The sequence below is a fragment of the Dipodomys spectabilis genome, unplaced genomic scaffold, assembly GCF_019054845.1.
Source record: "Dipodomys spectabilis isolate Male_0828 unplaced genomic scaffold, ASM1905484v1 ptg000066l, whole genome shotgun sequence".
Classification (NCBI taxonomy): Eukaryota; Metazoa; Chordata; class Mammalia; order Rodentia; family Heteromyidae; genus Dipodomys; species Dipodomys spectabilis.
Genome location: NW_024870743.1, coordinates 12264670 through 12286926, shown reverse-complemented (window position 1 = coordinate 12286926; position 22257 = coordinate 12264670). Strand labels below are relative to the sequence as shown.

Here is a 22257-nt window from a genome sequence, read left to right as displayed (position 1 = left end):
CAACTCTTCACTGATCTAGTCACTTATATCTCATATAGGTTGGCTTTACATCCAGGTTCCCGTGTTTTTACCTTATTCCTCCTTTCTTGCCTTAGAAACTTTCCCCTTGAAATCTGTTCCCTACACTATAGGTTGAAAATGAAATTCAGATTAAGTTCTTCTTCAAAACCCTCTGATTGGTGGCTGGGCACTGGTGGTTCAGGCTTGTATTTCTAGCTTCTCAGGAAGGTGAGATCTGAGGATAGTGGTTGGAAACCAGCTTGGGCAGAAAATTTCATGAGACTCTCACCTCCAGTTAACCACCAGAAAGCCAGAAGAGGAGCACTAACCTTGAGCAGAAAGCTCAGGGACAGTGCCCAGGACCAATACAGGAAATAAAGAAGAAACAAACAAAAATCACGGTTTTAGTGCAGTTGAGTGTGCTGTTGGATTTCTCCAGCAGCGTTGGTAGCCACACGTGTTTCTGCCAGCATCTTCCAACAAAGCTTTGGCAATTTGTAGAACTTGACCAGAAGACTGTATCTAATTGGGAGCAGAAAGCATGGCAGTATTTGGTACTTTTTACTTGAACTTGAAACATTTGTCCAGATTTTTAAAAAAATCATCTAAGTTTGTAATACCTGACTACATTTTCCTGCCAGTAGCTTAATTATCTCCTGACAGATTAGAGCCAGATCACTTCATTATGCATAAGAAAACAGGCTAGTTTGTTTGAAAGCTTTTTCTTATTCATTGGAAAACACAAACTTCAGGCCAGTCTGCTGGTATGGTCATAAAACTCTTCTAAATAAAAGACTTCTTCGTACTGGAAAAACAACAACAGCCACCACCACATGGTTTCATACCTTTTCGGAGTAAAAGCCCAAGTCAAGATCTGAAAGAATCTGACTGGCTTCTCCTTTCCCAGTTAGATTACTGTCCCTTTACCCTTTTGTTTTTCAGCTTCTCCTTCTCTCCATTTGAAGAGCTCTTTCTATGGAAGTATGATTGACCTTTTCCCTTGAGGGTAGGAATAAGATCACATGAAGACAGTGTTTAGCATTTTGCTTTCATTAAACTTTAAGAAGTTTAAAGGGGTATGGTATTAGATTTGTTATCAAAAGATAACGGAATACTTGTGGAAGTGACAATCAGAGAACTTAGGCCAGCACATAGATCTACTTGGATAGGATGGTGGCAGTTAAAGAAAGGAGTAAATTTGAGAAAAATTTAGAAGGTTAAATGAATGGATCCCACAGAGGAATTTACTATAGACATGCTCCTCTCTGGAAATTTGTGTTTACTGTTGAATAGTTAGCTGGTATTTGGTAGGATGTTTGTGCCAGAAGTTCCAAAATATTTTAATTCATCCTGAAATTCTGAATAGACAGTAATGCTTTTGAAATGAGAGCTTGTTCTGTGTTTTGAATTTAGGACTAGACCATATGCATTACTAGTAAACTGTTATCTGACATTTATAGCTTGAAATTTACTGGTGGATGTTTTATTAGCAATATGCTAATACTTAGTAGAAATTTCTGTATTGAAAGTGTCTTAGTGTTGAAGTGTTTACTCTAGCTTAGATGAATGAATACTATATATAGTTTTTATTTATTTATTTTTGCCAGTCCTGGGTTTGAACTCAGGGCTTGGGCACTGTCCCTGAGCTTCTTTTGCTCAAGGCTAGTGCTCTATTACTTGAGCCACAGTGTCACTTCTGGCTCTTTCTGTGATTTAATTGGAGGTGAGAGTCTCACAGATTTTTCTGCCTGGGCTGCCTTCAAACCATGATCTTCAGCTCTCAGCCCTCTGAATAGCTAGGCTTACAGGCGTGAGCCACCAACACCTAGCTAACTTACTATATTTGAAGACAACAAGGTCTTTATGCTATTTTTGATTAAGTTGAATGTGACTTTTTCTTCAGCATAGTCCGTTTTAAATAGTAGAAGTTTCCAATACATTGTCATAGATAGTTACCATTTTGAGGTTTGAGTTCTTGTCATTGTATAAGGCAGCTTTTCTCACCTTGAATTCAGGGAGAGAATTAAACCTTTTAACAGTACAAGTATTCACAATAACCTGTTACGTACCATCCTTTACCCATCCTTGAGCAAATTGACAAAAGTCACTTGAATTTGTGTGTGTGTGTGTGTGTGTGTGTGTGTGTGTGTGTGTGTGTGTGTTTGGTTTAGTGGAGGAATCTTGGTTAAGAAAGGCTGCTGAGAGGTAAACTTGACTCTTCTGAGATTCTGAGTAGTACAAATTATTACCTGTCTTGTGCTCAGGCCTACAAAAAAACAAAATGCCTGCATAATTTTAATCAAACTCTAGTTTGAAAACCTTTACAAGTAGACTATTGGGATTGTAAGTTACTTGGGTCACATTTTAAGATTTTTCAGGAGGTGCTTACAAATGAAAATATAAGGAAATGTTGGAAATGAGGACTTTAGTTTAAAACTGTGCTGAAATTACATAGTAATCATTTTCTACTATTAGCTCTTGGTGGCCTGTAGTTTCTATACTAAGGAAAATAATTACTTTATAGTCCATAAGCGAAAGGCGTTTCTGTTAAAAGCCTCTCTGTTAAAACTAACAGAAGAAAGTTTACCACATTCTATTTTTCATATATTTAGTAATGTCTTATCAAATGTGTTATTTTTCATATAATAGGTATTTAAGGGTTTGGTGTGGCAATAGTATAAAATGATTGTTTTTGGCTGAAATCACAAGTGCCAGAGAATATAAACATGCATGTTTTTTATAAGTGTTCTGTTAGTAACAATTTATTTTAATGTCTAGGCTACCAGGTACTAGCTCCAACTGCCTATTATGATCAGACTGGTGCCTTAGTGGTTGGCCCTGGAGCAAGAACTGGCCTTGGAGCTCCAGTTCGATTAATGGCTCCAACACCTGTTTTAATTAGTTCAGCAGCAGCACAAGCTGGTAAGTCTAACTGACATCTTGAGCTGTTTTTCTAGTTTTGTTTCCAATACAATTTTTAAAATGGAAGTTTTCTGGGTAGTTTTGATAAGCATGTGAAATTTGCTTTACAGCAGCAGCAGCGGCAGCTGGAGGAACAGCGAACGGTCTTACAGGCAGCACCAATGGTCTGTTTCGGCCAATTGGCACTCAGCCACCCCAGCAGCAGCAGCAGCAGCCGCCGCCAAGCACTAATCTTCAGTCTAGCTCATTTTATGGGAGCAGTTCTTTAACTAATAGCTCCCAGAGTAGTTCTCTATTTTCTCACGGACCAGGTCAGCCTGGAAGTACATCTCTCGGCTTTGGAGGTGGTAGCTCTTTGGGTGCTGCTATAGGTTCGGCCCTTGGTGGATTTGGCTCACCAGGTAGGTCTGTTCTTTAGATGAGTGTGCACTGCTAAGTGGGTATGTGAGGTGTTTGCGCTTTCAAGACTAAGTGAAGCAAATTTAATTTACATTTCTAGACGAAAAATACACCTCTTAAAAAGCATGTGAACGTGAACATTTAGCAGACCATCCTTTGCAGATATAAAACACTTTTGTTTTCTATTTTGAAAGCGGATTGCTTGAATTTTTCTTTTGATAAGGTTTTTTAAACAGTATATTCCAATTGCTAGTTTGTTTAAAGAGGTAAATGTTTTGCCATCTTAATTTCTGGTACTTTATTAAAAACTGTCTATGTGTGCCAGTGAAGTGGTTGGTTTTTAGTAAATTCTGGTGGGTGATTCATTGGAGTTTTCTTTATTTGACATAATCTCTAAAATGTAATTTTCTAAGCAAGGTCCTAAGGCACTACCAAAATCATTACCTTTATTTTAAATTAACTCATTTAGCATTTGTCACCAATATTTAGTAGAGTGTCTTTTAGCTTTATATAACACTGAAGAAATCATCATTTTAAATGGTCTCACATCAGGGAAAGTACACTAATTGTATTGCTCTCGAGATACTCATGCTAGAATCTTCAATATCCACTTCTCATCTGGTTTCCTACCACATCAAATTATGTTATTTTCTGGTGTGGGAAAAGACAAAATTAGCATACTGCCTATCATTGGATACTTACCGATTTCTAAAAAAAATAATAATAACTTGCTGATTTTTTTTTTTTTTTTGCGGGGGGGGGTCTGGTCATGGGGCCTGAACTCTGGCCTGGGCCCTGTCCCTCAGCTCTTCAGCTCAAGGCTAGCGCTCTACCACTTGAGCCACAGCGCCACTTCTGGCTTTTTTCTTTTTGTTTATGTGGTGCTGAGGAATCGAACCCAGGGCCTCAGGCATGCAAGGCAAGCGCTCTACCACTGAGCCACCTTCCCAGCCCCAACTTGCTGAATTTTTAACATTCATATTGTAAGACAAATGGTCTAAACAAACTTGTAGGAATAAAGTGTTTTTGTTAAAATCAAATAAAAAGAATATCATACTTGCCTTACATAAAATGTTCTGAATTATGAGGACAGAACTTGTAAGAGAAGAATCAAGCATGCATGGAGATTGTGCAGTCTTAGTTTTTTTAGTTAAGGTATTTAGTCCTTTTGAACTACAGTATATTTTTATGTTTAGCTCATGTACACCCATAAGATTCTTTGATTCTGACATAACTGAGATACTGTACCCAAAGAATCCTTTTTTCTAACCCAAAGAACCTTAAACATTCTGAGGAAAACTGAAAGAATATAAAATCTCAAAAATACATATTATGGAATACTAGTTTCTAAACTATAGATTTGATTATAAACAGTCTAGGAAAACACAGTTTTGATAAACCCCATGTTCCCTTCTCTGATACATGCCATTCACTGATGGTCTGATTTGGATTTGTAAGTCCACTGCTCAATTCTTTTCAATTTGTCTTTTAGTTAAGGACACCACCCATATATAGACATAACCTTTAACACTAATTAGCATTGTCACCTACAGATGCTTCTTTGCCCAAACTGACCTTTATGTCTCTTGTAAGCATCAGGTACTTAAAACTGTTTTCAATTCTGGTAAATGTCCTTTTTGCCTCTTCAGAGAAAGTTAGCTGTTGCCATCACTGACTACAGTCTATCATCTTGTCCCTCTTTTTGAATATTTCCTGGTTTATTCAAATGCATACATGAAAACTAAAATTTATACATGAATGCATGTACACACATTCTCTTAACAATATGATGAAATGTTACTGTTGAACAGAGTTAAATACCCCAGTTTATAGTACAGTTGGCCAGAGACTTAGCCCTGTAATATAGTAATTAAATCATCCTTTATGTGACCTCATTCATATTTTAAAAATGCTATTCCAATAGAAAGTTTGCAATTTAACACTTTACATACTGATGATGATTAGTGATTCCATTGTTTAGCCTAGCCTAATTGCAGTCAGTGTTGTAAATAGTGATACAGTAAAACTTAAAGGGCCAGCTTTTTTATATTATATTAAAGTAATTATGGAATTATTTTTAAACATACTACTTTTTGGTGGGGAAATACTGCATGTGTCAAAATTGTTTTCTTTGGTTATCACAAAACTGATAATGTTGCTCTTCTCACTGGAGAGCTCTTTTAAGTTTTTTTCAAATAGGAATTTAAAATATGTAATATAAATGTTTTTGAAAATATGCTTTGACAGTGTCCTTTTAAATTCTAGTTAATGTAGCATATGTTGACAATTTTGTCAAACCAACTCTAGAAGAGCTGTTTATTACATTAATACTTACATGTGTTCATGCTAGTAAAATAAATACAGCTACCAAGCAGTTTCCTGTTATATGTCTTAAAACGTGAGGTCTTCAATAAAACATGATCATTTTTAAGAAACTGCATTAGCTGGTATTAAAAGTTGAATAGTATTACAGCCTTTTGCTTAAAACAGTATGATCCTACTGGGTTCTCCCCTACCCTCACCCCCCTTTTTTAGAGAACTCTGAATTTGGCAAAGCTCGTATATTATAGTTCCTATCCTTATTGAGGAGCTTAGCTTTGTTAACCCATTATGTACTCTGCTTTTGTTTTCCTTAATTTATACCCTATATGACCTGCTTCTGTGACTTGACAGAAACTTCGCAATTCCTTCGAAAGAATTGCCATATTGGTCCGAATATAGAGCTTGTCCTTAAAAACCTTATTTAGCAATTAAAGAAGTATAAAATTCTTTGAGATATTACAGGCATTTTGGTTAAAAAGAAACTGGTTAGTACTTAGAAATAGGAAGAAAGTATATCTGAAAATAATGAGTTCTAAATGGATATTTGACAATTGGGACTTTGGACTTCCAACTGATATGGGGTGGTAAAAGATTTGATTATGCAAATATATGTTAATTGACAGTTTGATTTTGTGATTTTGTGATTTTTATAGAGTACCAAAATGTAAAATGTTCATAGAAGTAAAGAAATTCGGTATTTAATATGATGAGGCATGTAGGTCAGGTAAATTCTATGTCACCTATGAGTGGAGAAGATCAGTCTTCTTGAGAAAGTGGCCTAGATTCAATACTAGAATTTTATGAATGAAGCTTTCTGAGGGATAGGAAGTGAAAGCATTTTTGGTGTGGTAAAAAAGTCATGAGAGCTATTAGTTTCTAAGTGTCTAATAATGTTTTGTGTATGTTTTATAATTTAGCTGTTGAAGATAAGGAGAATATATATGTGTGTGTATATATATATACATATACATACATATACATATGTGTATATATATATATATATATATATATATGAAAAATACTGAGAAGTTTGTTCCCATTTGTATTTCTCAACTGATATTCGGACCAATATGGACTTAGGTCTTAAACACAGAAATTGAATGTGAATGGTGAAAGAAATGTGTTATTCCATTTGTTAGTATAATCTTTTTTGGCATTGAGTTGAAGTCTAAAAACTAAGTTGCAGAGATTAGAGTAATATGCCAAAGTTAACCTTACTGGGTTTTAATGTAGCATTTCTGAAAGCACACAACTTGCAATTTCAGGGTTTATAAATCATAGCAGGGTATTAAAGCACAGTAATCATATGTATCAATGGTAAATATGTGTGACATAATGAAAAATATGACTGATAAGTAATGATTTTAATGGGGTGCATTTATACCCTTTTATGATTAATAAATTAGTATATATAGTTATCACAGTAATTATCTCCATAATGTTTCTAAAAATAATTATTGTGATCTCTTCTGTATTGCCCAGCAAGAGTTGGGGATAGATTTTATCCAGTTAACACTGTATGTAATTAGGGTTTTTTTTATTTCTTCTTCAGTTGGCAGTTCTGCAAGTAGTAGTGCCACAAGGAGAGAGTCTCTATCTACTAGCTCTGACATGTACAAAAGATCTAGTAGCAGCCTAGCACCCATAGGGCAACCATTTTACAATAGTCTGGGATTTTCCTCCTCTCCAAGTCCAATAGGCATGCCTCTGCCAAGCCAAACTCCAGGACATTCACTTACGCCACCGCCATCACTTTCATCACATGGATCCTCATCCAGTTTGCATTTAGGTAAAAAACAAACCAAAACCCTTTTTATTTGTATGTATACATGTATGTGTGTTTGTGTGTGTTTATAATATATGTAAAATATTTGATGTTGGATAAAACATGCCAGATTGCTTTTGCTTTTAGATATTAGCCTTTTGAAAAGTTCTACTCTCCTGAAAAATCAAACTGAGGGTCTAATGTACAGTAAGGTAAAAAGACCCCTTATTGTATTTTATGTTGCTTTTATGAAATGCAATGGTGTGTTTTTTCTTGTCTGTGCTTTTGATTTGTGTGTGTTAGAACATCTGAAAAGTCAATTATTTATACATGATAGTGAAAGAGAAGTTTCACTATCAAACTTTTTACACACTGTGAGAAAAACATTTTAACTGCACAGGAGAAGAGAAGTGTTTTAGGTTTGTTTGGAGCCTTTGGAACTTTTGTTTATATCTGTATTTTAAAGTGTTCCCATGTCATATTGTAAAATAGGTTCTTCTCTGGGAAATACTTGTCCATGAAGAAAACAGTATCTTTCAAAGAGTTTGTTGACATCAGAAGCTATATATTAATCCCTATCTCCATCAAAGAGATTATTTTACTAAACTTGATTTTGAATTTTTATAATTCTGTTTACAATTGAAACTGATGGATTCACTCGCTGACTTTTATGAGCTTGGAAAAAACTAAACTAGGATGTGACTTTTTTTTAAGTAATAATGCTGTTGTAAGTAGATAGGCAAATCAGATGAGGCTTCCATTCTGTTTAACTCCAAACCCCCCAAATATGAGGTTAGGAAAGTCTCAAACACTTTGGTGCAGTAAATGTCCGTATAACAAAAGGTATCTTTTGTATGGATTATCATTTAGATTTATGTTTCTTTTAAAGAGGAGTCTTTAATCCAAATTCTTCTGGACCTTTACTCTTTGAGAAATACTTGCTTTTGGGGGTATGCTGAACATGTACAACTAATACATTTATTCAGCTAGGATGCTAAAGTCTGCTTTTCAGTATTACTTATAGATTTAGCAAACATGCTTAGCTTTTTAGTCTTACATGTTCAGTTATGTCAGTCACAAGAGTTACTCCATTGCTGCCTATTACTAATGAAACCACCAACACACTTCCTAACATATCTTTGAAATGGATACAAAATACTGAAACATAGGAGACCTAATACATCACAATAGTTTTGTGTTTTATTGTTAAGATTATATTTGTTGTGTCCTGTTATCTTTTCATAGGTAAGTGGCAGACCAGATTTTTGTTCAACTGCTAACAGCTTGTGTTATGCATTAGAACCTTTATAAATGGCATTGTCTTACACAACTTGCGCAGAAATTGGATATAAATTGCTTTGTAAATAACTATAGTTAAGCCACAATCTAGATATATGCTTTACTTTCATTTTGACTATAAAGAATCTGGCCCAATACTTGTCTAGAGGAGGAATTCTAATCAGTTATTAGAAATAATAACCAATTGAAACCAGCAGTTCATTCTACATGAGATAGCCTAATACTTTTGTATTTTTGTTATCTTTTGTGCAAGTACCAGGGCTTGAAATTATAGCTCTCTGTCTTTCTCTTTTGCTCATCTTCTTGCTTTTAGCTGATGCTCTACCACTTGCACCGCTCCTTCCAGCTCAGCTTTTTGTCTGAACTGCCATCCTACAGGTCTCAACCTTCTAAGGTAGTGGGATCACAGGCATGAGCCACTGGTATTCAGCTGTTAGCCTAAAACTTTTGTGCCCCTAGCTAAATTCCTTAGTTTAGCTTTAGTTTGTGTTATTTTTTGAATTGATAATTACCTGTGTTTTCCTTTGTGATTAACCCAATTTCTTTTAGCTCTGGCTGTAATGTGACTAACAGTATAAACACATTAGTGCCCACCAGGTTGAAAATAACTCAGATTACATGAATTTTCTCCTTGCAAACCATTCATGAAAAGAATCTAGTCTATACTTACTCTGTGATTAAGTCATGAGGTGAGGCTTCCATGCTTTCTAATCTTGATAAATACAGTTTTCAGTTCTCTATATCCTTGAAATAGATACCTTTCTCTTGAGTACTTCAAGACTTACTAATATGGTAAAGTATGGCAATGAAATTTGTAGATTGTGTTTTTTAAAAAAATTATTCAGTGCAGATATTAAGTTTATCAAGCCACAAGATACAGTTAACTTCTGAACCATGCGCAGTAGCATGGGCTACCTTTACTCTGATGGATAGGCAGGTGATCACAAGTTTTAGGCTACCTGAGACACTTAGAAAAATCTTGTCTCAAAAGTGAGTATGAACCATGTACTAGTGGCCCACTTCTGTAATCCTAACTACTCAGGAGACTGGGACATAGGTAATTTCAAAGGTAATCCTTTTCTTAAAAAATAACCACAGTATCATCATACTTTTTTAATTCATTTCTTTTCAAACCAAATTTCCCTAAATGATTCAGATATCTTCATAGTTTTGTTTGAATTCATTCCAAATAAGTTCCGTATGTTGCATTGTTTGAAATGTCTTTTAATCTTGGGTTCTCCATCTTTATTTCTTTTTTTATTTGTTGAGGAAACTTTGTTCCACATTCTTGGTCTTGCCTGTTGTTTCCCAGTGGTACCATTCGATGTGTGCTTTATATTTCTTATAAATGCAATGCCTACCCCTTCCCTTCCACTGGAGTTTGAACTCAGGGATAGCCTTTGGCTGGTTATTTTGGAGATGGAGTCTCAAAACTTTTCTTCCCAGGCTGACCTCAAACCATTATCTTCTGGATCTCAGCCTTCTTAGCAACTCAGCTAAGATTGTAGGTTTAAGTCACCAGTGTCTGGCTGTAAATGAAATTCTGTCAACTTGGTTGGATGGTGTTGGCTTGGCCAGCTTATTTTGACTAGATACATTTCTGTATACTTTCTACTGAACTACACCAGGAAACTCATTGATGTTTCTGTTTGTGTACTTTCTACTGAACTGTACCAGGAAACACATTGAATAGTCTTCTTTCTAAGATTACTCACATAGTCCCTTGACGATTGCCTAAATATTTGTTTTTTTCCTTTTCCTCACGACTTGTGAGTTTACTCTGAAAGACAGTTTATATAAAAGTTAGGATAGGGCTGGGAAGGTGGCTCAGTGGTAGAGTGCTTGCCTTGCATGCCTGAGGCCCTGGGTTCGATTCCTCAGTACCACATAAGCAAAAAGAAAAAAGTCGGAAGTGACGCTGTTGCTCAAGAGGTAGAGCACTAGCCTTGAGCTGAAGAGCTGAGGGACAGCGCCCAGGCCCAGAGTTCAAGCCCCATGACCGGACCCAAAAAAAAAAAAGGTAGGATGTTTTATTTTCTGACTTTCAGAAAAATTAATGCCCTCTCAATCTTGGAAGGTGACTCATGGATTTTAATTGTCATCGTTATTACAAATGAATAAATTTAGAGGATAACGGCTATATTTTAACCCTTTATGTAAGAGACATAATCTTTTTTTTTTTCTCTTCTTTTCCTTTTTTTGTCAGTCATGGACTTGAACTCAAGGCCTGGGCGCTGTCCCCTGAGTTTTTATGCTCAAGATTAGCTCTGTACCACTTTGAGCCTTAGCTCCACTTCTGGGTTTAGGGTAGGTAATTGGAGATAAAAGTCTCACGGACTTTCTGCCTGGGCTGGCTTCAGACTGTGACCCTCAGATTTTAGCCTCCTGAGTAGCTAGGATTACAGGTGTGAGCCCTAGTGCCAAGTCTTATTTTTGATCCTAAAATTGTACCCAGTTTGCCTACTTGGAACTCCTTCATATTAATGCCTATGTTACAACAGCTTTTTAAAGCAGCACTTAAATTACTGGAGGTTAGAGAAAGAAATAGGAAAAAGAGAAGAGCCTTAGTTTTTTTTATCCTGAAGTCTAAAAGGATCAGATTGAAATTCTTGGTTTTGGTTTCAGCACTATTTATATGATTTTCTCATGTTATATTGACCACAAGTAATAGAGGAAAAAAAAATCTGCCTGCAGTTGTTTGGTCATTTTCAGTTGGCATTTTATTTTTAGATACATGTAGTCCACATCTTGGAATGGTTTGCCTTAACAATTTTTTTGATTTTTGTATGTTACAACTATGCTTTTGTACCATTGTAAGGTCAAAAAATTGTATAGTTGTACCATACAGCCACACTCGTGTGTGTGTGTGTGTGTGTGTGTGTGTGTGTGTGTGTGTGTGTATATGATTAATTGGAGATAAAACTTTCATGGACTTTCTTGCCTAGGTTGGCTTCAAACTGCAATTCTTAAGAGCTTACCCTCTTGAGTAGCTAGGATTACAAGTGTTGAGCCATTGGTATTGGCTTAACCAAACTTTTTTGCTTTTGGTACAATATTCATTGAATTATACTGTTTCACACAGAGTAAGTGTTAAGTCATATTAAGCTAAGCTTGTGGTAATCAGTAGATTAGATGTATTAATGCCACAGTCCTAGCTGCTCAGGAGGCTGAGATCTGAGTATCACTGTTCAAGTCCAATTAACCACCAAAAATCTGGAAGTGGAACTGTGGCTCAAGTGGTAGAGTACTAACCTCAAGCACAAAAACTCAGGGATAGCTGCTAGGCCCTGATTTCAAGCTTCAGGATCAGCACCTAAATAATGCACTGCGGACTTCGTAATTTCAGTTGTGTTGTTTTCATTGAAATATGACCCCATAAATTAAGCAGTTTCTGTACTTCATTCATACTTTATACAGAACATTGATTATTTACAGTGTTAGTTCATATGATTTCTTTTTCTTTTAGTAAACATTTTGGTTTAAGTCCAATGACTTCCCATATACTACTCTCAGTTTTGAAGTTGCTTTTTTTTTTTAAGATAAAAAGGTACAAAGTTTAATGTGAGTTTCGAACTCAGTAAAATTTGTTGAATGGTAATTGTCAGTTTTGAGTATTCGTTAATGTCATGTATTCTGTAAGGAAAGGAAAATAATGCTCATTTGCTATTAATTCAAATATCATATAACCTGTCTTTTAAAAACAAGGAGGTTATTACCTTTTTTCTTTTTCTTTTTCTTTTTGGTCAGTCATGGGGCCTGAACTTTGGGCCTGGGCTGTTCCTGAGCGCTTCAGCTCAAGGCCAATGCTCTACCGTTGAGCCACAGTGCCACTTCCAGCTGAGGAATCAAACCCAGGGCCTAATGCATGCAAGACAAGCACTCTACCACTGAGCTACCTTCTCAGCCCTGTTTTTTGTTTTTGTTTTTTTTCTTATTAAACCCAGTTCAATGCCTTGTGGATGTTAGACTAGCATACTATTGCAGAGGTTACACCCCAGCTTAAAACCTGTTGTTTTGTTTGTTTTGGTTTGGTTGTAACTCAGGGCTTGGGCACTGTTCCCCAGCTATTTTGCATAATGTTGATGCTCTATCACTTAAACTACAGGGTCACTTCTGACTTTTGGTAGTTAATTGGAGATGAGAATCTCACCAGCTTTCCTTTCTAGGCTGTCTTCAAATCAAAATCTTCATTCATATCTCAGCCTTCTGTTAGGCTAAGAATACAAGCATGAACCACCAGTGCCTAGCTAAGATCCAGTCTTTGAGATGCAACATTTAAGAGTTAAAATTGTGTTATGGCCATGTTGGTTGTAAGGCCCTGTGCCATTTTAGAGGTTTATGTAACTCATGAAGCACAAAATAATTTTTAAGCATTAACTGAGGCACTATTTTTTTTTTGGGGGGGGGGTCCGGTCGTGGGGCCTGAACTCTGGGCCTGGGAGCTGTCCCTCAGCTCTTCAGCTCAAGGCTAGCGCTCTACCACTTGAGTCACAGTGCCACTTCCGGCTTTTTTCTTTTTGCTTATGTGGTGCTGAGGAATCGAACCCAGGGCCTCAGGCATGCAAGGCAAGCGTTCTACCACTGAGCCACCTTCCCAGCCCATGAGGCACTATTTTTTTTAACATAAAGTTCCCTCTAGTTGAATAGCATTTGATAGTTCCCTAAATAAATATTAATCATTTCATCCTAATTGTATTACAAGAATTAGTTGCTCTTGTGGTTTTCCTTATTATTCTTTCATCATACTGTCTATTACTTTGTGGTTCTAATGTCTGTGAACATTTTCACCAATTAGTCAAGATTATCATAAATTTAAGACTAGAAAATACCTGATCTGAGCCTATTGTTTAGCATCAGAATTACTTGAAAGCTAGCAGTAATGTATAACAAGACCATCAACCGAAAAGCCAGCATGATGCTGGGCTGTAGGTATGGTCCAAATAGTAGAGTTCTAGCCAGGAAACAAGTTGAGCAAGCTAAAGACTTGAGTTCAAACCCTGGTACTAGGGGAAAATAATAAAGTTAAAAGTCATGTCACTGAGATTTCCATTAGCTCCCACATGAAAAGAGACACCAAATGGAAAGAAATACTTTGTAATTTAGATACAATTTTACTCTAGTGTCTCACTTGGATTTTAACTTGTAGTTCTAAAATCCTTTTTGTGTTTATATGAGCCTTTGAACTCGTTTCTTACCATTTTCCCTGATGCACATTTTTCTTTCTTCCATTAACCTGAACTCCATTGGTATTGCATGTTTTCTTAATTTTCCTCCCCTTTCCCTGTTACTGGAATTTTAGACTCCAGGCTTCCTGCTTGTTAGGTAGGTTCTCTACTTAAGCCACATACCTAGTCTGTCAGTATGTGCTTTAAGTACCGGGGGGAGAAAGGGGCCACAAATTTGTTTTACTTCTGTATATCACTGTCATTGTATGGTTTTTCTATTTCTTTATTAACTTTCAGTGGGTTTGAAAAATAGCATAAACAGGTCTTTGAAAGTTTATACAATTTTATTGAAATAATTTATTTTTATTATTATGAACCGATTATTGTTATTACAAAGGTGATGTACGGGAGGTAACAATTACATAAGTGAGGTAAAGACTATATTTTTTAATTACTTTTATCTTTGAAGCACTTACTGGACACCATTGATTGGTTCATACCTATCTATTCAGGAGGCTTGAGACCTGAGGATCATGGTTCAAAGGCAGCCTAGGCAGGAAAGTTTGGGAGATTCATCTCCAAGTAAGCATCAAGAAAATCAGAAGTGGAGGGCTGGGAATGTGGCTCAGTGGTAGAGCGCTTGCCTTGCATGCCTCTGAGGCCCTGAGTTCGATTCCTCAGCACCACATAAGAAAAAAGCCGTAAGTGGTGTTGTGGCTCAAGTGGTAGAGCGTTAACCTTGAGCTGAAGAGCTGAGGGACAGTGTCCCAGCCCAGAGTTCAGGCCCCACCACCGGACCCAAAAAAAAAGAAAAAAGAAAATCAGAAGTGGAGCTATAGCTCAAGTGGTAGAGTGCTAGCTAGCCTTAATCAAAAAAGCTCAGAGACAGCACCCAGACCCTGAGTTCAAGCCTCAGCACAGAAAAAAGAAAAACAACCTTGGGGTTTATATCATTACAGTATGCTTCTATTGTATATACTAAGTATGGGATCAAAAAGTACCTCTGAAAATACAGGAAATTTTACTAGCTTTAGCCAAATAACTTTTTGAAACAAAAGCAGTGTTTTAGTATGTCACTGAAAATTTATTTCCTCTTTGCAGACCATATTATTTCCTTGCAGTGTACTGGGGAATAATAAATCCAATGGAAGAGGGCAAGTTCTAAGTTTTTGTGAAGAAATCTTGCTAGATTATTTTACAATCATTTCTGTGTGTTCCCCCCCTCCACCAATACCCTACCCGCCCCCTTCCCCCGGTTGATTAGAAACAAGAAAGCTTAGGTCTTTCTCTACAATATTAAGGGTGCTCTAATTTCTGTACTCAGGCTGAGGCTAGAGACCCTGTTTGGTTTGGTTTGGTGAGCCTTATGTCCAAAGATACTCTTTAGAGTACACATGATAAGTAACTCTTATCTGACCAGACATTTCAGACTGGGATATTTGTATATTCAGTGAGATATCTTGGGAATGTAATCTTAGCCTCAATACAAAGTAGATTCATTCGTGTGTGTGTGTGTGTGTGTGTGTGTGTGTGTGTGTGTGTGTGTGTGTGTGTGTGTGTGTGTGTGTGTGTGTGTGTGTGTGTGTGTGTGTGTGTGTGTGTCTCACACACATGGGCTGATGATAATTTTTTTCCACCCCGGTCCTGGGGCTTAAACTCAGGGCATTGTCTCTGATCTCCTTTTGCTAGTACTCTACCACTGGAGCCACTGCACCACGTTAACCTTTCTGTTTATTTGGTACTGAGGAATCAAATCCAGGGCTTCATGCATGCTAGTAGGCAAGCACCCTACCACTAAGCCACATTCCCAGCTCCCTGATGATAATTGTATACCTTATTTTTTTACTTTAACCTGTCATGTGAGATCAGGTATGAAATTTTTTTTTTTTGGTCAGTCGTGGGTCTTGAACTCTGGGCTTGGGCGCTTTCCCTCAGCTCTTCAGCTCAAGGCGAGCGTTCTACCACTTCAGCTACAGCGCTACTTCTGGGTTTTTTTGGTGGTTTTATTGGAGAAAAGAGTTTCACAGACTTCCTGCCCATGTTGGCTTTGAACCTCGATTCTCAGATCTCAGCCTCCTAAGTAGCTAGGATTACAGGCGCCACCCATGCCTGGCTTGAATTTTTTTTTTTTTACTGATAGCATCATACTTGCTTCCAAAAATTTGTAGAGTTCACATATACATTTTTGTGTTAGACATATGTAACTATAGTGTACTGTGAAAATAACGTTTGTAACACAATTATGGGAGATTGGTTTTGGTTTGGCCATGTATTTTATATGTATGAGTTTTCAGAGTTAGGTACATCTTTCACAGTACCTTTCTAGTTCAGCGATTCTATACATAACAGACCCATCAAGAGAAAATATCAGTAACTAATCGCTCACCCCTATAATCCTTCCTACCCAGGAGGTTGAGATCTGAGGATTATGATTCAAGGCCAACTCAGGCAGACAAATCTAAGAGACTCATCTCTAATTAAAAGCAAAAAGCCAGAAATGAAGTGGTAAAATGCCAACCTTGAGCAACAAAGCCAAGTTGAGAGCATGAGTCCCTGAGCATCAGTATCAGTGTGCGTGTTTGTGTGTGTGTGTGTGTGTGTGTGTGTTTTATGATTTCAAAATTGCATAAATTCTTACTAGTAATCATATATAAGATAAAAATCTGAGACAGATGCTAGTGGCTTGGACCTATAATCCTAGCTACTCAGGAGGCTGAAATACCAGGATTATGGTTGAAAGGCAACGCAGACAAGAAAGTGTGTGAGACTCCTTTCTCTCCAATAAACTACCAAAGAAGCCAGAAGTAGAGCTGTGTTTCAAGTGGTAGAGTGCTAGCTTTGAGCAAAAGAATATTAGAAACAATGTCCAGGCCCTCATTTCAAGCCTCAAGACTGCACTCAAAAAAGAATGATAATTCAGATGAAATTGACTTTTGTCCATTGTTCATATTAAGCAACAAGTAAAAGCTTACTCATTATTATTTGGGCTGAGAGGTAATAAGAAGGGGATGTTTTCGTGTCTCATGGAATCTTCATTATTCATAGAAGGAGTCAGTTTTTCTTTTTTTAATTTTTTTTTTATTTTTTGTGAACATACTGTACAGAGGGGTTACAATTACATGGGCAAGATAATGAGTACATTTCTTATCAAGCATTGCAGTCTCCTCCTTTGTTTGCCCTTCACATCCCTTCCCAGCCTCCCCCCGCCCCAGGAGTCAGTTTTTTACATGAGCTAGAATTCAGGCAGTTTTGAAACTTACCTTTAATAAATTAGTCAGATTGACAAAGCTAGGTTATTCATAAAAACTGATGTGTAATAGAGACTCAAGTCTAGTATATATAATAATAGTTTATACATTAATATTTGGTCTGTAAAGGCCTCTGGTAATCGGAAACAGATTATAAAGTATCTCCTGTAGTGATTATTTCTCCCTTGCACACAAAAATATATTCATGCATTTATAATGTACATGCATGCATGCATTTGTTCATTCAAGTTAAAGTACTCGATGCTAAAAAAAATTATAAACAAAATGGAAAACTATAACCCTTTATTTTGTATTATAGATCTTTAAGATTAAGGCTGTAGCTGATGTTTTGCTTATATATTATAAAATTTAAACAGTTAATGTAACATTTATGCTTCTTATGTTAGCCTATCAAAGTAATATGGACAATTATACTTAAAAATAGGATCACTTTAGTTTTTTGTTGTTGGTCATGGGGCTTGGACTCTAGGTCTGAACACTGTCCTTGCACTCTTCAGCTCAAGGTGAGCGCTCTACTGCTTGAGCCACAGCACCACTTCCGGTTTTCTAGTGGTTTATTGGAGGTAAGAGTTTCATGGACTTTCCTGCCCGGGCTGGCTTTGAACCACAATCCTCAGATCTCAGCTTCCTGAATAGCTAGGATTACAGGCGTGAGCCACCAGCACCTTGCCTTCGCTTTAGTTTTTTTTTGGGGGGGGGGGGGGGAGGGAGTCCAGTCATGGGGCCTGTCCCTCAGCTCAAGGCTCAAGGCTCTACCACTTGAGCCACAGCGCCACTTCCAGCTTTTTTTCTTTTTGTTTATGTGGTGCTGAGGAATCAAACCCAGGGCCTCATGCATGCAGGGCAAGCGCTCTACCACTGAGCCACCTTCCCAGCCCCTTCACTTTAGTTTTTGAACTCATTGTAGCCTCAGTCTTTCCCCTAATAAAATATTGCTGTCTGTGTATAGCACATATGTAGTTAATAATAAAAGCTGCTTGTGTTTTATATGTATATAACTTAATTTTCTAGGTATATTTTTAAGAATGTCATATTAAAAAAGCAGACTATAATTATTCAGACATAAAAATGCAATAATTTGTTGCATTTCCTAAAATGTTTGTTTAAACATTATCAGGTTAAATGGAGGTTTGTTTCTCTCATAGCACTAATGACTTTACCATGAAGCATTATAAAATAGTAGTTCATACTTGCCTTTAAAATCATAAGTAAGGGGCTGGGAAGATGGCTCAGTGGTAGAGCGCTTGCCTTGCATGCCTCTGAGGCCCTGAGTTCGATTCCTCAGCACAACATAAGCAAAAAGAAAAAAGCCGGAAGTGACGTTGTGGCTCAAGTGGTAGAGCGTTAGCCTTGAGCTGAAGAGCTGAGGGACAGTGCCCAAGGCCAGAGTTCAAGCCCCACAACCGGACCCAAAAAAATAAAATCATAAATAAAAATTTATACTTTATTGTGTATACATAAAAAAGTTAATGTGAGGAAAAATGAAAAACATTTGAGCCATTTATATATTAGTCTGGAAATAAATAATTGCCTTATTGCAATTTTAATTACAAGGACATTTCTGTTTTCCTTTTCTTCATCTTTCACCATTTGTGTGCATGTCCTATGTATTTACAAATATATGTAACATTCTAGCTAATGTATAATTGATTTTCTTTAAAAGAGGAAAAAAACAGGAATAGCATTTATATTCGTTTACTAGGGCCACTATAAAAATTATCACAGAACTTGAAAACTATTAGCTAGGTGGTTTAAAGCAACAGAAACGTATTCTGCAGTTCTCTCTCTTTTTTTTTTTCCCCGTTGGTCGTGGGGTTTGAACTCTGACCCTAGGCGCTGTCCCTGAGCTTTTCAGCTCAAGGCATGTAAGCTACCACTTGAGCCACAGTGCCACTTCTGGTTTTCTGGTGATTAATTGAAGATAAGACTCTCGCCTCGCCGGGTGCTGGTGACTCACGCCTGTAATCCTAGCTACTCAGGAGGCTGAGATCTGAGGATCGCGGTTCAAAGCCAGCCCGGGCAGGAGAGACCGTGAGACTCCTATCTCCAATAAACCACCAGGAAACCGGAAGTGGCGCTGTAGCTCAAGTGGTAGAGCGCTCGCCTTGAGCTGAAGAGCTGAGGGACAGCGCCCAGGCCCAGAGTTCAAGCCCCAGGACAACCAAAAAAAAAAAGAAAAAAGACTCTCATGCACTTTCCTGCCTGGCTTTGAACCGTGATCCTCAATCTCAGCCTCCTGATTAGCTAGGATTACAGACCTGAGCCACTGGCTCCCGGCTTGTATACGGGGGTTCTAAAGGCTAGAAGTCTGAAATGAATGTTAAGTATGGCCATGATGTGAAGACTCTAGAGGACAGTTTCCTAGCTTCTGATAGTTTTCTGTTGGCTTGTAGATGCATAACTCTTTATTCCACTTTGGACTTTCTCCTTAAGTGTGATTTGTCTAAATTTTCCTCTTATATTGACACCAATCACTGGATTAGAACCCCTCTAATGACTTTTGTTGTTGTGCTAGTCCTGGGGCTTGAACTCAGAGCCTGGGCACTGTCCCTGAAGTAGTGTTTTTCACTTAAGACTAGCACTCTACCACTGGAGCCACACCTCCACTTCCAGCTTTTTTGATTATTTGGAGACAAGTATCTCACAGACTTTCCTGCCCAGGCTTACTTTGAGCCCTCAGATCTCAGCTTTCTATCTAGCAGGATTACAGATGTGAGCCTGTGGCGTCTGGCTCTACTGACTTTATTTTTAACTTGATCAAATTCAAAACGTCTTTCCAAATTTACAATCATGTTCACAGGTAGTAGAGATTGGAACTTGAACATACTTTGGAGGGAGGGACACAGTTCAAATTTGATCATCTACCTTAAAGTACAGCATCTTAAGCCACTTGCAAAATGGATAATTAGAAGCTAATCACACCTTAAATGCCTTAGTACATTTTTGTTTATTGTTATATTCAAGCCATAAACTATTCATACATGAAAGTGAAATGGACTAAATATTAAATTGTAGAGTATCTAGTATAATAACTTTTGGAGGACAGAACATAGTAAGGCATTTTATTCAGTTTATCATAAAAATGATACCAAATATTCAAGTAATACTTTGCCTTTAAAAGAAAACCGGAACAAAGAAATAACAAGGACATATTAATATCTGGATATAAACTTAAAAGCCAGGTGCTGGTTGCTCAAGCCTATAATAGCTCAAAACCATCCTGGGCAGGAAAAGCTAGACTTATCTCAGTTAACCACCAGAAAACTGAAAATGATGCTGTGACTCAAAGTGATAGTTCTAGCCTTGAGCAAAAGAGCTCATGGAGAGTACCCACACCCCAAGTTCAAGCCCCATGACTGACCAAAAAAAAAAAGTTGAATGATGACAATTGTTTTTCTTCCTCAACAAAATAATAAATTGCTGAATGACGAGCTCTCACAGTCATATTCTGTCAACTTGAGTATTTGGAAACATGTGCCATCCAAGGTGACTTGTGTACATATTTAAAAGTACTGTTCTGAAATGTCTTTGCCATTTCTCAACTTTTGGTTTGCCCACGAATGCCAAGAAACTTTCAGATAGTAGATGTGTAGAGGCCAGTCTGATTATCCATGACTGCTAAAGTCTACTGTGAATGTGCCAAAAATATTCCACTTTTGAAAAGTGACATGAAGTTGGCATTATGGCTGAGCTTTAGATGACCTGCCTCTGACATACAATGTGATGAGTTTGAGCCCTAATGGGGGTGAGGCAAACTGAAAGAACTATATGCTTTAGGCTTTATGAACCTTGGACTTCTCTGAACGAGGATATAACAAGTTAATGCCATGAAAGGGAGTGCCCTCAGTTTATACTTTTCCCACCTACTTTTCCTGCCACACAAACCTTTTTTTTAAAGTGGCTAGGAATTTGTGAGCCTTGTATCACAGAACTATAGCCCAACTCTCCATACACCCATTCAATACTATTGATTCTTGCTACAATCATAATCATATATATGTTAAGCTTATTACATCCTTATCTTACAAAACATTAGTATCTTTTATGTGGTTGTATTCCCTTTCTAAGGCCCTCAAATCTACTTGAATTTTTTTTCAATAAAATTATCCAGATGGGCACAGTTGTTCATCCTAGCTGCTTAACCTAGTAGTGGTCATCCTAGCTACTTGAGAGGCTGAGGTGAAAGGATTGTATTTCAGTGCCAGGCCAGGCATAAAAGGTCTGTAGACTCCATGTCATTCGATGGCTGGGCAAAGTGGCACATACCTGTCATCCTCAGTAACAAAAGAAAGCACAAATAGGATTAAATCCTGGGCTGGCTCAGGCATCAAGTGTGAACCTAAAGAAAGGGACTGAAGCCAGATGCGGGTGCCTCATGCCTATAATCCTAGCTACTCAGGAGGCTGAGATCTGAGGATTACCGTTTCCAAAGCCAGCCCGGGCAGGAACATCCCTGAGACTCTTAATCTCCACTTAACCACCGGAAAACTGGAAGTGGCACCGTGGCTCAAGAGTAGAGTGCTCACCTTGAGCTGAAGAACGCAGGGACAGCGCCCAAGCCCAGAGTTCAAGCCCCATGAGCAACCCCAAAAAAAAAAAATAGTAATATTTGTTTATGCTGTTTTCTTCCTAAATTATTTTTCTCCCATTTTCCCCAATATTTTTCAATAATGGTTTTAATTTATGATATTTAATAGAGAAGAATTCTAAAACATCTTTCAGATAAGATAATGAAAACTTTAAAAATTATTTCTACTAGTAAAATTATATGGTATTTATCTTCATTAAGTTATTGTAACAAATTTGAAGTAGGCCTATGTCAGCCAAATGCTGATGGTAAAACCTGTAATACTAGAAAAGGCTGTGGTTGAGGTTCTAAGCCAGCTCTAGCCGAAATGTCCTCAAGATTCTTACCTGCAATTTAACCAGTTTAAAAAAAAAAAAGCTGGAGGCTGGAGGTGTGGCTACATGTTAGAGTGCCTGCCTAACAAACTTAAGGCCTTGAGTTTTAACCCCAGTACCACCAAAAAATGAACAATTAAAAAAAAAAGCTGGGTCAAGAACTGGTGGCTCATGCATATAATCAATCTTAGCTACTCGGGAGACTTGCGATCTG

General features: G+C 37.4%; 1 protein-coding gene across 14 annotated transcripts in view; it reads left to right on the top strand.

Moving 5' to 3' along the window:
• The window catches only part of Pum2 (pumilio RNA binding family member 2), a 94944-nt gene that overhangs the window by 52994 nt on the left and 19693 nt on the right, over positions 1-22257 (top strand). For 8 of the 14 annotated variants that reach the window (XM_042680816.1, XM_042680822.1, XM_042680815.1 and 5 more), the window contains 3 exons: positions 2779-2922; positions 3033-3323; positions 7196-7432. In XM_042680816.1, the coding sequence (XP_042536750.1) occupies positions 2779-2922; positions 3033-3323; positions 7196-7432 (672 nt within the window). Of the gene's footprint in view, positions 1-2778; positions 2923-3032; positions 3324-7188; positions 7433-22257 lie in introns of all 14 variants that reach the window. The other 6 variants (XM_042680820.1, XM_042680818.1, XM_042680819.1 and 3 more) reach the window with 3 other exon arrangements.